Raw genomic sequence first — 15,837 nt, forward strand, 5'->3', positions numbered from 1 at the left:
TCAGAAAGGATTTATTTAAACAGTAATCCTCTGAGAAAAATCATGAGCAACAAGAAACCTCTGTTTCCAACATAATATATTTCTCATAGTTTGCATTAATATTTTTCCACTTCTGCTTTTCATGTGTCTGTACAAGAACAAAATATACACTGGGGTTGTTGCTAAAGGAGATGTCAGTAAAAGACATCGGTTGGTTTGTTTTGCTCTGTTTTTCTGTTCAATTTGAAAAGATATGAAAACTAAACACTGATGAAAGAAATTCCCATTCTAAATACAGTTATGAATACTGGCTCATGGAAAAGACGTCTTTTCCTTTGCAAAAAGAGTATGTGCATTAGCATTGGAAAAGAAGATGCTTTTTCCGACTTACTAAACAGGTTTTAATGTTCCAATACTTTCAGGTATCAAGTGGCATCGAGCCACCATGTCACCTTAGAAAAGATGTTCATGAAGAGGAAGAAGCATTGGTCATCAGGATGTATGAAGATCGTGGTCCCAGATCTCTAGCAGGACTGAGAGACAAAAGCAGCATCACTCTGGCTACAAGAATACTAGAATTTTGTTACATGGAATTGATAGTTTCCCAGTAAGCATTTTCTACCAAGATACTATCTCCAGGGCATTCCCCCAAATCATTTCTTCATTCGGGCCTCTCTCAGTAGCCCTTGCCATCCAGTTATTTTCGTAGCACTGTTATAGCTCATCTTTATATGAATGAGAACCCTTTAGACTCCTTCATGATGATCTTCTTCAGGACCCTTTGGTCTTTTCTGAACGCACACATCCTCTTTTCCATGAACTCTCAAATGTGTGGTTTCCAGAAGACTCGTTTCTTTGTTTCTTCCTATCTATTGGCTGCTGCACACTTTGGGAGTGAACTTTTCTTCCCTGTTAATTGCAAAGTGGTTTGAATCTAAGATTCGTTTTCCAAAAATGTTGCCTACAATTTGTAGCTGTTAACACACAAGTACTGCAATATTGCAGTTGTATAGCACTTAACAAAAATCATAATTTCTTTTTTTGAGCTTTATTTTTATTTTATGTATATTGGTGCTTTGTCTTATTTATGTTTGTGCATTATATACACACAGTGCCCATAGAGACCAAAAGAGAAAATCAGATTCTTTGAAACTGGAATTATAATTTTAAGCTACCATGTGAGTGCTGGGATCCTGATCCTATGTCTTCAGCTAGCACGACAACTGAATCACCTCTTCAGTCTGTCCTTTGATCTTTAAGGCATTATAGTTGATATCTACTAAATTGATCTTTCAACTTCTAGAATATAGGTAGTAATCTAAAATTTTCTTTTATCTAAAACCTTAACAAATATACTAAACTTTGAAACCAGGGTTTACAAAACATGTTTTCAATTGTGTAATGTTAGAAATCTAGTTGTGGCATATCACTATGGAGATTTAAGGTCTCTAACTTTAACTTAAATGGTTAACGCTCTAAGCTTCATAGTGAATTTAAATTATTGAGGCTGATCAGCTTTCAAAGTATTTTGGGGTACTATCTCAAGGACAGTCGGTATAAAACTGTGATTAGATCCACAAGTTTTTGAGCATTGATCATAAAATAGTCCTGGGAGGTTGGATGTTACTGTGGCTTGATTTAGACGTTCTGGGGATGCATCAGTTTTTAGTCCTAGTGAGGGTATATATAGCTCCCGAGTGAAATCTTTGGATGAGATTAACATATGAATTGGAAGTTCTATTGGTAGTACAACTCGATTGTCGACTTCTAGGAGTCAAAGTTCATCTGGTTTTAGGTCATTTGTTGGAATTATATATGAATCAAAACATAGGTATTCATATTCAGTATACTCATAGCTTCAGTATTATTGATGACCTATGGTTTTTACTGTTAATACAGGGTTATGAAAGTGGCCCACGCCCATAACCATCTCTTTAACACAGTGTAATGCAGGCTTGAATAAGAGATGTGCCCCACAGACTTGGTAATATACTTGATCCCCAGTGTGTGCTCTTATTTGAGTAGATTTAGGAGATGGGGTCTTGGTGGAGGTAGTATGTCACTGGAAGAGAGCTTTTTGTTTTCAAAGATACAATTCTTTCCCAGTTTTCTTCCTGTCTGCTTAATGCTTACAGTTGAAGTGCTGAGCCACTATTCCTGCTATCATGCCTTTGCCCCATCATCATCACATCCAACTCTTTGGGACCATAAGCTCAAGTACTTTCTTCTGTAAGTTATCTTGGTCATGGCATTTATTGTGCAATAGAAAAGTGACTAGTACAACCTATAGCACTATTTACGTCACACCATCCATCAAGGTGTCACCTGAAACATGTCCTTAACATTTTCTGTTGTCCATCTGATCATTTGAGGAACTTGGGAGTGATAATATTTGAACTTACCAATTTTCCCCATCTATAAGAAATGTCTTGAAAAATCCAAATTTAGATTTTTTTCATAGAATTTTTTATTTTTAATTTGCATGTGCCCAGAAAGGAAGGCCAGAGACATCAGATCCCTGCTGCAATTACAGGGAGATATCAGCTGCCGAACATGGATACTAGGAGCTGACCTGAAGTTATTTGTAAAAGCAGTGTGTGGTTTTAATGAATGAGCCACATTCCCAGTGCAAAGATTTTCTCAATTATAGCTCTACCTTAAAATGTCTGCCATCAAATTTAATTTTCTTACTCAATAGACTGATCATATTCTATTTGATCCCTAAATCTTTCTATAGGTTCTCTATCATTTCCCCCAATCAGAAAAGTCTGAAAAGCCTTTCTGCATTTGGCAAGAGACCAGTAAATGGGAAAGTCCAGTCATAGGACATTAGATCTAAAACTGGACAGGCAGGTTCTTATTTTTCCTGATGATAACATTCAAAAGTTTTAGGAGAAGTTTAAACAAGTAACAAGACATGGGTAGTAGACTCCAGACATCAGTGCATGGATTTTTCTTTCAGAGTTTGTTAAACAGAAAGAGACCCCCACTGTCAAGTTTTTGGAAGGTTTGGATTGGATAAACCATTTTTCTTGGGATGTGTCTTTAGAGGTTACTGTTACATGGAGCAACAGCTTACCGACCGTGCATTCAATCTATACAAATTGAGTTGCAAATTCCAAAACAGAGTTTCTCACAGGACTTTCTGTGCTTCCTGTTTCCCATCTTCCTGGGAGAACTTTGAGAAGAGACATGCATAGGATTTTGGCACTTAACTTCCAGTTTGAGACAGAGGTGCACTTTAATGAAGAATAAAATAAACAAAATAATCTAGGTCTTGAACTTCACTGAAATCTCATGAAAGAGTGTGAGTAATTTGGACATTGGGCTTGATTTGCCTGCCCTGCATACACTGTCTTTTCCTACATTATATCTTATTGGAAATACTTAAGACCATTGGATACGTCTTGAAACTTTCACATAAAGCTCTCCCGTTCAAATTGTTTCCCACAACAGAATTCTTAACATAGCAGCCAATGAATGCCTAGTGGTGAGAGCAGCCTGTGCTGTGTAAATATAGCTCTTGACACAAGGAAGAGATGTTGAAAATATAAAAACCTCATTTTTATCTGTCTGAACTTATTTATAAATGCTTTCATTTTTTCCTTGTTTGTGCCGTACATGGTGTCACCATATGGTGCAAATATGAGCAAACAGAAGACGAGTTTTCTTTCTAGATTAAATTTATTATTTCCTCTTAAACTAAATATTAAACTCTCATTCAAAAATATTGCTACACTTGATTTGTGATTCAAATTTGGGGCAGAATTATAAATATTTTATGAAAACTTGAGCCAGTAAACTTTTCAAAGCTTGAGAAAATAAGAATAAGCTAAATGTATTGTAGAAGCCAGAAATAAGAAAGTCACATGACCGATACATTATCATGAATTGTAATACAATTATTTAAAAACAGGTTGAAAATAAGTGTTTATCTAGATTATGTATTTCCAAGATATGTGACAGAATGTAGATGCCAGAAAGAGTGTCTATGAGGTAGTACAGTAAATTCAAGTGGAGCAATGAAATAAAAACACATGGACAATCCAGTCACAAAAGATGAGAACAGAGCAAAAAGGTTTTGAAAAATTAGAACACTTGTATGAGCAGGAATGTGCATACCCACATACACACACACTAACATGTACACATACACACACACACACACACACACAGAGAGAGAGAGGGTAATCAATATAATTGACTGCACATTACAAAAATTTTAAATATTCACCTTATTTCTAATGAATGATATTTTAATAGTATGAAATTGATATATGCTGGGTATAATTGCAACACCTCTAATCTTCACATTTGGAAGCTAAAACAGGAGCATTATGTCAAGTTCAAATGTAATCTTTGCTATATAGTGATTTCCCAGATAACCTGGGCTTCTTACAGAGATCCTGAATCAAAAATGTAAAATTAAACAAAATGAAATATAATAAAAATTAATAAAGCAAACTCTAAATTATAGTATTTAATGTGCTGGTAGTCATTCTTTAGAATAACTGAGGTATAACTGCATATAATTACATATATTATTACAAGATGTTCATGACAATTTATAGAAATAAATACTAGGAATAAGCCTAACATTTGAAATAATTATTAAAATATATGTACATAGAGTATAAACTCATTCATATGTGTAATTGTATGTTAGAATGTGTTCATGTAAACATTCACAGAATGTGATTATGTTGACAGTGTACTAGTAGAAAAGAATTAAAAATAGCACCAATCATTTTACCAATTAGTGTGGAGGATGGGCAAGGAAAACTTTGATTTTCAATTGTATATACAGAAATGAAATTTGTATTCTGTCTTACTTTTTAACAATATTTCAAGGAAAGAAATCTAGAAGCCTATAATGAGCTTAAAAAACACTATTAAGATGTTTAAAAGTTGTACTGACTTGGTTCACCTCAGGGAATAGATTAGTAAAATTGGGTGCTATATAGTAAGACTTTAGGAATACACAATTGTGATGTGAGCATTATGTTTTAATAATGTTAAAAAAATTAATAGACTTCAGTACTTAATGAAAATAATATAATTTGTGTTTTCTACTAAAAGCATTTTTATGTGTATGTTAGTTTATGTTGTGTGTGTATTTGTAAATGACATTTTGGGGGAGAACTACTAGTGTGATATTGGCCATTTATTAATCCAAGATTTGAAAAACATTTAAAATTATATGTACTATGTGACATATAATTTTCTGAGGGGACTTAGGCCTGGTAGTATGAATATAATAATAAATCAATTCAGACCCTATTCCATAAGATAACTTCCAAATGCTGTCCATACAGAGGAATAATCACACATTTACACACACATAAACACATATATCGTGGAATAAGTGGAGTAATGGTGGGGAGACAGCTATAGTATAGGTTGTAATGAGAAAGCTTAACTCGCCAAGTCAGAGCATAGCTCGAAGAACGTAGTCTGCATGTTGAGTTTTTAAGGATGAATAGGAGCTTGCCAGCTAAATAAGGAATGTCAGAAATGGTAGGCAATTCAAGTATTAGATTAGTATAGGATACCATAACATGATAAAGCAAGATAAATCCAACATAATTAAACACAGCTATGCCTGCCAGGCACTCTCCTTTGTGTTTCTCCTACATTCACTCATTGATCTGCACATCAACTTCAAACAAAATGGTTATCGTCATCATCTCTATGTTAACCATTAGCTCTCAAGCCACAGAGAGTCTCATTAACTGGCCCAGAGTCACCCAGATAATATAGGATAGAGTTAAGTATAACAAGAATAGAAGAAAATGAAGCCCAGTCCATCTGGTTTCCCTGCTGAGAGCTGTAGGTCTACTCTTTCTAAAACTAAAACTTGTAGTGGGGAAAGAGCTGCATGATTGTTAAGACTGGCAGGACACTGTGCACTGTGCAGCCATTGCATCCCTTCTCCCTACCTAGATGGCCTTGTTGGGCTTCAATGGGAGAGGATGTGCTTAGTCCTGCTAGGACTAGATCCACCAGGATGAGGTGGTACCCAAGAAGGCCTCTCTTCTGAGGAGAAGAGAAAGAGGCAGTGTGGGGGGAGGAGTTTGTAAAGGTGAGACTGAGGAGAGGAGGGAGGCAACATGACTGTGATCGAGATGTAAAGTGAATTAAAATTAAAAAAAAAATCAATGCATAAATAAAGAGAACTCAAGCTTCTTTCTGTGTTGTAACATTCAATCGTCAGAAGAACCTGACAAGGAAAAAGCTTGGCACTTCAGAAAATAATGTTTTTTGAGACCTGAGTAGGTTATGCTTGCACAAAGCTAAAGAAACCAAGGTTACTGCAGTGGAAGAGATGAGCGTTGATGAGGATTTGACCTAAGTACAGTAATCAATGACGTTAGAAAGAATGTGCGGGAAAAGGATGTGCGGGAAAAGATAGCTCAGTAGTGGAAATCATCACAGAGGACGGCAGGATGTAGAAAATCCAGGGAAAGGGAAGAATTAGGATTCCCAGTTGGATCAGGATTCTTGGTTACTCTCAGCTCCTAAGGCTAAAGAAATTGAGAAGAAACATGCTCTCTGCAATTCAGTTCATCATGCAAAAAACCAAAAATGGAGAATAAGATTCTCCCTCCAATTTAAGTTATGAAAAAGAGGCTACCATAGTAAACATGGGGTTTTTCTTCTTTTTCTGCTTTTGTGGACCGAATGATGGATTTGAACCTGTGAGGCAAGTACACTTCTATTAAGCTACTTGCTCAGCCCTGAGTACCTTACATTTTAAGACACTTCTCCTTGGTCAATACCATACACATCGAATTAAATCCAGCCTAAAATCTAATGCTAGTATTTACCAAGTCTTCTCTTTCATACTTCTTAAAGGCTTTATCAAATGGGGGTGGGGTGGAGGTAGGTAAGCTTCAATTAGAAAGTTTTCATTTTCTTAGGAATACTATTAAAATCAGCATTTCCTTATACTAGTATAATAACTTGTCTGTAAGACAGAGTTTACATATCTTGCAATCATATAAGATTCAATCACTTAAGAATAATTAAGTTAATCCCATCTGGAAGCAAGATGAGACTTGTCCACCGAGTTCAATGAATTCCCAGTGTAAAACAAATAGTTCCTATCTCCTGGTTCAACATTCGAAAGACTGTGTAATAGGTCTTTACCTTGGTAGACCCAAAGCACCCAGTCTATCCCTTTCTTCTATTTTATATTTGTTTGTTTTAAGATAATCACTTGATGACCACTCCTGGTTTACCCCAGGCTATGTCATGCTCTGGCTCCTGAGTGATGGGGTTAAAGTCATGCATCACCACACAAGGTCCTTTTCTTTTCTCTCTCTCTCTCTCTCTCTCTCTCTCTCTCTCTCTCTCTCTCTCTCTCTCTCTCTCTCTCTCTCTCTCTCTCCCCTTTCCTTTCTCATTGTTTCCTTAAGACAGAGTCTCCCTATGTATCACTGCTGCCTTGCTGTTCCAGAACTCATTGTGTAGACCAGGCCTGCCATCAAAGTCTTAGAGATCTCTTCCATCTGCCTCTCAAGTGCTGGGACTAGAGGAGGGTGCCACCACACCCAGCTTCTTATTCATTCGCTTTGCTCAGAAGAATATTATAAAATTTGGCCCATAAGTTGCAGCCCTATGTGTTCATGCCAAACCTATCATAGGCAAGATCTAATCATTTTGTCTTTTCTTTGGTTCTTAATTGTTTATTTTAAACCTAGAGTTGGAATGCAATATCTCTAAGTGATTCTTTTTAAACTGTGTTTGGAAATTAGGGCAGCATTCAACCAACAAAAATAAAATTTGCTAAAGAAAGCAGACTAAGATTATCTATAGTCACCTCTGTTAGACTTCTGGGAAAACAAACAGTAATGCTATCCTACCCTGCTTTGTGAATCTGGGTATTTAGGGGATGAAAAACTGAATCCAATGAAGTAAAAAATCCACACTCAATTCTGCAAATGCTCTACTTAATTTTTCAGGATGTAAGTCAGCAAGACCTCTCAGCGTGTGTGTGTACTATAATCCTAACTATAAAACACTCTCTTTTTTTTTTCTGCCAAAGAGGTGGGAGATACTCCTAAGGCCAGCTCATTGGCTTGGCTGCACAGGCATGGATCTTTCTCAAAGCTGCTAAGTCACACACCCAGACACTGGCTCCTGACATTCCTGGGGGAGGAAGCAGAGCTTAATTTAGATAATCCCCTCTGGAAAGTAGATTGGCTGATTCAAACCAGACCTGGCTGACTTGGGCACGCTCTTCTTACATTTCAGAGATGCCTCCGTGTAGAAATAACGAAATAGCGTTTGCTGTATTATGGCATTAAGATTCACTTGAAGAATAGGTAGGTGTGATCAATTAACTATTTCTAAAAATACAGACATTTGACTTGGACTTTCTCTCTGCTTACTTGGGAAGACACTGATGTTACTGTTTTAGACAGGGCTTGGCAGAATGCCTCTCATTCCACTGATCATATGAAAATAAACAATAACAATAAATAGAATAGGGAGATAGGCTATGTGTCACAAAGGGGATATTTTTGGTTTGTTTGAAGAAAATCACTTAAAAATGGTGCAAGCAAGGATTACATATGACTTAAAAGCAGCTGTTTGGCCTACACTCTATTGCGTGAACTAGAGTCTTCAACAGGAGGACAGAGAGATAGCTGTAAGAATCCAGCAATACTGGAAGCTAAATCTACTAGCAAAATGCCCTCAGGGACCACATATGAGGTAATATCAGAAATAGAGTTCATGTGAAAGAGCAGCCTGACTCCGTTTTGCTGATAAAGACAGAGACAGTTTTTCATCAGTTTGCCTGTGGAGTATAATCTTAACCATAAAAGATGTCATCTTATTCTGACAAAGGTGTGCAACACTCTTGAGGGTCAACTCCCAGACTTGTTAGTGAAAGCCCCAAGCACACTCAAAGGTAGACACAGCCAGAAACATCCTGAGGGAGGAAACAGAGCTTACTTTATACTATTCTTTCTTAGTTAAGTGCATGAAATACAACAACATTACCCAATGTCAATACATGAATAGGAAATGTTAGTAGGTGCTGTATCAAAATCATGTCGGTTCACTCATCCTAAGGTAAGCTTTTAACATTCCTATTACCAGTGCTATGCCACTGGTTTTGTACTATGGGATTGAGACCCCAGTCTAAAGGTTTTCTGTGGTAAGTTTGACAGACTTAGAAAAGAAGAATGCAAGGGAGAGAGAGGGGGAGAAAGAGAGAGAGAGATAGAGAGAGAGAGAGAGAGAGAGAGAGAGAGAGAGAGAGATCTGTATATATACAGATAGATATAAATATAACATATATATTTGTTATGGAAGAACAGGGATAAATAAAATTAGGTGGAGGAAAGAAAGAAGAAAGAGGGGAAACATATGAATACACTTGACAATGTAGAGCATAAGTGGGTTTTTTGTTGTTGTTTTGTTTTTTAAACACATCTGACAGTCCAGGGCATCCATTCATTTTCTAGTTAGTCATGGATCCTTTCAGGTTTTCCATTTGAAACCCATGGTATTCCAGGAGTGAGTGAACAAGCTAAGTCAGTAGGAAAAGCAGTGAAGAATGTATGGTAGTAACTTTGTAAGATTTTAATCATATGCAGTAATGCATCTGCTGAGAGATGGGCCGAAGCCCCTCCAGTGGGGCTCTATACAACAAAGTGCAATGCAGTAAAGGTTTGTATTGCAGGAACATTTTATTGACATTAAGTTTATCTTTGTGATGTTTTCAGAATTGCAAGTTAAAAAGAAGAAGAAAGTGAATTCTTCTTGATTGAGTTGATAAACTTCTTTATGCATAGATATCTCCAGTTTTTCAATTCCTGATCATTTTTTTCTTTATGGTGAAATATACAAATATAAACTAACTTGAAAATAATACTACTTTCCAGTTCTTTAGATTTCTATGTCAATATTGTAAGTAAATTTCAAAACAACTATCATGTAAGATTCTATTTAATTTTAAGCATTTATTTATTTGCTTGTCTATATATTTATTGGGGTTACAGTTTGAATTTAGGTCCCATGCTTCCTAGGCAGCTCATATGCTACTGTGTTACATACCTAGCTCTTCTTATAAAATAGAAATTGTAAGTGTTCTTCCAATGCAGCTCACCATGCTAAATCTTAAAGTAGTAACATGCTGGTTGATTAAATTCACAAAGTAAAGCATTAGTGTTAACTCTGAGGCTGCCTCAAACATGCTGGCAATCTGATGACTCTAATTTATTAATTAGACAATGAGGTCTATCCTAAAAGTGAAGGGCACATTGTTTAGTTTCATAGAAGAGTCTCTACATAGCTTACTATGGTAGAAAAGCATCTGTTTATACACTTACCTGAATTTAGAAACAGTGAGTTTGAGTTTATATTCTCAATGTGCTTCTTTAAAACTACTGGAGTTACGACTCCAGAAACAAGATGGTCGGTTTTGAGGGTCTGGAGTCAGCTTCACTATGCTAATGTCAACCACGGCTTCCAGAGCACGCCTTATTGAAATTGACTTGCTACTGGAAATTTCCTGACTTCTCAAGGGCATTCTTATTAAAATTAAATTTTAATAAATTTTAAATATCAATAAAATATAGCTGCACAACCAAGTTTGACCTATAACATGCATACTTAGGTGGGCAGGAGACTGACAAATTGTGCCTGGGAGAACACACTGGTGAGAGGAAAATAGGCTTAACAAAGAAGGGGCAGGAAGCGACCTTGCAGATGGCATCTGTTTGTTTCCTTTACCTTTATATTAGTCACTTCTCTTACTGCTGTGATGGCATCCCTGACTAAAGCCATTCGAGGAGGGGTTTATCTTGGCTCATGATTTCAGGGGAACAGGTCATTATGATAGGGTCTAACAGTAGTGGCAGTGAGAGACAGCCAATCACATTGTGTCACCAGTCTAGAGTCAGAGAGAGATAAACACCAGGATTAGCTGCTGGATTCCTCCTTTTTAGCTCAGTCTGGGACTGTAGTTCCTGTCATACTGCTGCCCATATTCAGGGTGGATCTTCCCTCCTGCTTTAAATTTCTCTGGACATTTCCTCACAGACAGCCCAGAGGTATTTCCCCTAGGCGATTCTAAATCTATCAAGCTGAGAATGAAAATTAGCCATTTTCCCCAACCCACCCCCCCACCCCAGGCTCAGCCTGCTTCTCCTGACCAGTTTGCCCCCAGAATGACCATCCATCTCTACCTCTTTGCTGGTTGTAACAAGTCTGTTATAAGTACTCTTTGGTTGTTGGTGGAATGTACTAGGTTTAAGTCAACAGAACATAACGTTTTAACTAGCTCAGTAACTCATGTGACCTTTTTCCATTACTTTCTTTCATTTGTTTCTATAACAGATTTTTCATTTCACACTTGTAGTAGGTTTTCAGATAAAGTCCTTTTTTCTTTCCTTAGCTTTGACCATCCGTTTATCATCATTATATGATATGTACATATGTTATATATGTGTATATATATGCATTATATATATATGTACATATACATATATATGTGTATCTATCTATTGTCTTTCTAAAAATGCTAAATATATATAATGACTCAGAAAAACAAAGTGACATGCAATTGCTCTATATAGTCAAAATTCCTGAAGAGAGATCTTGAAATATATCATTGTAAGTGGGGTTCCCTTCAACAGGAAAAGTTAAGGCATTTAGTGGTGACCCTAAATTGAGGGTGACTGAAGCAAAGTATACCTGTTACACACATGCATATTTCTGGTTATCGTGGGACTGTGTTGGGATAAACAGTAATTTTCAAGAGGATTTTCAATTTCAGAACATTTCATCAAAAAGCCAGTTGAGGGTCAAGTGCTGTCAAGTTTATTTATACTTAAATAGTTTATCCCATATTACCCTGCAAGAATAAATACATTTAACACTTGTGACCCCTTGCAGATGCTAAATCAACAGTCAGGTTTATTTTATTCACGCAGAAGTTTGATTGTAATCCTTGGCATTGATGTCTACTCTTTGCTAGATGCTGGAAAAACGTTTAGGCTGGAGATCATGAGATGTCTTCTGTGAGGGTGAAACAAGAGAGCTACCACAAAGCGAGCGGATTCTATTCCTGCTTTCATCATCAGCAAGCTGTTTGACCCTGAGCAGGCTACTCATTTGGTCTGATTCCCTGGACCTTCTGCAAAGTAGGAAGGACCACAGTCTTGTCATACGCTCCCCTGGCATGGGAAGAGAGTCAAAACAGCAAAGTCTAACTCCAGCAGATAGTGGTATTTAGCGACTTCCTATCAGGATGATTGTCTTTACTGAATGCAGGGAAAGAGCTAAACCATCTTCTAGACAACCAATATTCCAAAGGAAATGCAATGAAGTGAATGGTATTTATTCTATAGAAGATGGTTCTTTGCTTCAAGGACTTATCGTCAGTATTAATGACTTCAAAATGAGCTCGTTTCACTGTCCCACCTTCCAAAATCTTAGTTATGCTCCACTGACCTGAAATGCTTTGAACCTAACAAAGTAATACCATATGAGACTATCAATCAACCAAAAAATATGTACAACTTAAATTTCTTTAAATGAAAAAAAATCCTCTTCTTAGTTATTTTATAGACAAGTTTTTTTTCTTAGAAAATTATAAACCTGCTTCCCTGTAATACAAGGTCTGAGTTGAATAATCTTATGTTTTGCTGTGATCCTAAGAGTGGAGTAAGTGACTGGCAGAAGAACAATCCAAGAGCGTCTGTCAATTTTTCTCTCTAAGGTTACAAAGTTGGTGCTTCTGAAGAAAAGTCAATAGATTTAGCCATAACGTCAAACAATTTTTGTATATGTGGTGTTGTTTGAAAAATGGCTTATGGCAGAATTAAGACTAAGGGCCAGGCACTTCAAGATGGAAGCGCAACACAGGCCCGCTGGTTGACACATTGGCTGTGCCTGCATCTTCCTCTTCTCTTGTAGATTTAGTTTTTTCAGTTACCTCAAATGAAACTTTCAGTTGTCACTGAGGTAACGGATATCAAAAAGTATACATAAAAGTATTCTCATAACACAATAGTCCTTACCTGTTTTTTTCATGAATCTTCAGAATTTCATTAGTCTGTTGGAGAAGTTGCTTCTCTAGCTTGTATGTTGATAATGAATTCTCCAGCAGTTGTATCTCAAGTCGGGACGTTTGATTTAGTACCTTAAAACATTTTTGGGAAATAAAATTTCAATCACTAAACAAGTAGCAAAAAAACAAAAAAACAAAAAACAAACAAACAAAAAAACAAACAACAACAACAACAAAAAAAAAAACCCTAAGCATTTAAAAAAATTTTTCTTACTGTTTTTCAGAATGACTTATGCATATGATGGTCAATCTATCAAATACTACTTTATAAGTGGAGATACAAGGCAAAGATGAGCTAAATTTATTTGCATACTCCACTTTTTATACCCTTACATCCCAGTATATTATATTTTGCAAGTTTCCTATATATTTTGTTCAACATTTGTAAGTGCAAGGTATATTATTAATACAATGTCTTGATATTACAGGTTATTTAGAATTAAGAGACGTTTAATACTATTAAAGCCTATCACCTTACTAAATTAAGTTAGAAACCTGAACAACTCTTGCAATTGTCTGGGGAGATTTCTGACCATACATTTATTGGATGGCTATCATGGCAGAGAGTTCACCCAAGAGAACTTTCATATACTATCTCACTTACTTGTAACCCAGATTCAAGATCTGAGGCTTTATTTTTTTTTTAATGGTCTGAGTTTCTATTCAGAATCTTTATTTGAGTCTACAGATTTGCACAGTAAACTGAGAGGCTGTGTTCCAGTAACTACTGAAAACCTCCATATTCAGACCTGAAACTGTTAAGAAGAGAGATTGCTATTATTATTTTCATCTGCACTGGCTGAAGTCCTCAAAAGTGTCACAAACGATCTACACTGCTACTCAGAGGCTAATAAGAATAAGCGTCTGTGCTTTTACACCCAACTCTACCATTTTCTAGGCAAAGACAGCAGCCTTAGACAAGGTCTTCAAATGGTGTCAACATTTGCCCCTCTCTTTCTTCACCCCCTCCCTATCTTTGCACTAAAAGAGATTTTAGAAAGGGAAGGGAAAGATTATGTTGTTTTTTTAAATTCTCCTTCAATTATTTAAAATCTTTTCAGCCATCATACTTTACTTAGATCTATTTATTATATCAAGCGCAGGGTCCTGCTCTAAAAGTGGAAGTGTTGGTGTGTTCCTTCACCACTGTAGAAGGATGAAAGCTGCGATTGGATCTGAACCTTTGCACCAAGCACTCAGCTACTTCATTGAGCTATGTCTGCAGGGGACTGCAAGGCTCTGTATTTGTAGTAGGACAGAGAAGGAACTAGGTTGGAGGTGAGAGACAACAGCTTCAGATGCAAGATTTAAAGTCGGGCTCCTTCTCACCTAAGGAACCAAGCTAAAGTCATGTTATATATTTGTAGAGTATTTCAGAGCAGAATTTTTAAAATGCTAACATATTCTATAAATATTAGATGATGTCATTATTATTAGTCTTTGGAGTGGTTTCAAATCCATATCCATGGAAACATAATATATAAACTAAACAAATCATAACGAGTTAAGTATTTCAATGTATAAATGTCTCATCTTGCCATTTTCCATCTCTTCTTTAGCACCCCACTACTTTCTAGGTTATGTACAGTGTAAGGTAAATAAGACCACATAGAACTGAAGTAAACACTTTCAAGGACTATATTTACTTTATAATTACTTCTCTGTTCTATGTGATTTTAAGACTTTTTCAATAATGCATTTTTCTTAAACACATATAAACTCAAGCTCAAAACATACAAAGTCCCAGCACAGAGGGTAAAAATATGTGTGAAACCACATACTAGTTACTGGCATTTGATGACTGTTGGATGAGTAAGTTTTCTTTAATAATGTGACCCTGGTAGATTGAACACACTCAAGTGTGGGTCCTACTCCCAGGAGTAACTGTACAACACAAAAGGGCACTCAATGGGGGAAAATGGAAACCCCTGAATGATGGGAACTGATCAGGAGAGAGGGGGAGGAGGTGTTTGGGGAGGGGTGAATATGATCAGAATATATTGTATGAAATTCTCAGAGAATTAACACAAGTATTATTTTTAAATTATATTCTTCATTACTTTATTCAACAAAAATAGAATTAAAAAACCATGGTAGTAAATGTTAACACCGAGGCTACATTTAGCAAATATTTTACACAGATCAGCTTCTGGTTTCTTTGTTTACTGAATAACCACTTATAAATATTTGAAATGAGGAGTGAATCACTTTGTATTCCTGTGTGACAACCAGTACTTGAAATGAGAAGGGACTCAACACTTATGCATGAATAAAAGGTAAGCATACCATCTCGTGGAATGAAATACGTTGTTCATAGGTACATCCAAACCTATATTTGCTTTGGTTGGCCATACTCTCTTGAGAGCACATTGGGTTGGTTGGTTTTTGTTAACTTGACACAAACCTAGACATATTTGAAAAAAATGATTTCTTTCTTTTTTTTAATTGATTCATTGTAAATTTTGCATCATGTACCCTGATTGCACTCATCTCCCTACCCCTTCATATCTACCTTCTGCCCCTGTGACTTCCTGCACAAAAGAAAATTTAAAAAGTAAAGCAATGTAAAGAAATCACTTTTTTAAAAAGCTGTAAAACACACACACACACACACACACACACACACACACACACAAATCTCATGATGGAAGCTGCAGTGTGTCACTGTGTGTTACACAGTACACCCTTGTGTCCATACATCTTTACTTGCAAATGTTCGTTGCCATGAGCCATTGGTCTGGTTAAAGGACTCTGGCTTTTGCTACACTGTA

General features: G+C 36.4%; 1 protein-coding gene across 2 annotated transcripts in view; it reads right to left on the minus strand.

The window, feature by feature from the left end:
* Angpt1 (angiopoietin 1) overlaps positions 1-15,837 on the minus strand; it is a 239,538-nt gene that overhangs the window by 75,570 nt on the left and 148,131 nt on the right. For both annotated transcript variants that reach the window (XM_034517224.2, XM_034517223.2), the window contains exon 3: positions 13,017-13,138. In XM_034517224.2, coding sequence (XP_034373115.1) covers positions 13,017-13,138 — 122 coding nt within the window. The remainder of the gene's footprint in view (positions 1-13,016; positions 13,139-15,837) is intronic.

The sequence above is a fragment of the Arvicanthis niloticus genome, chromosome 13 (genome assembly GCF_011762505.2).
Source record: "Arvicanthis niloticus isolate mArvNil1 chromosome 13, mArvNil1.pat.X, whole genome shotgun sequence".
In the NCBI taxonomy this organism is placed as follows: Eukaryota; Metazoa; Chordata; class Mammalia; order Rodentia; family Muridae; genus Arvicanthis; species Arvicanthis niloticus.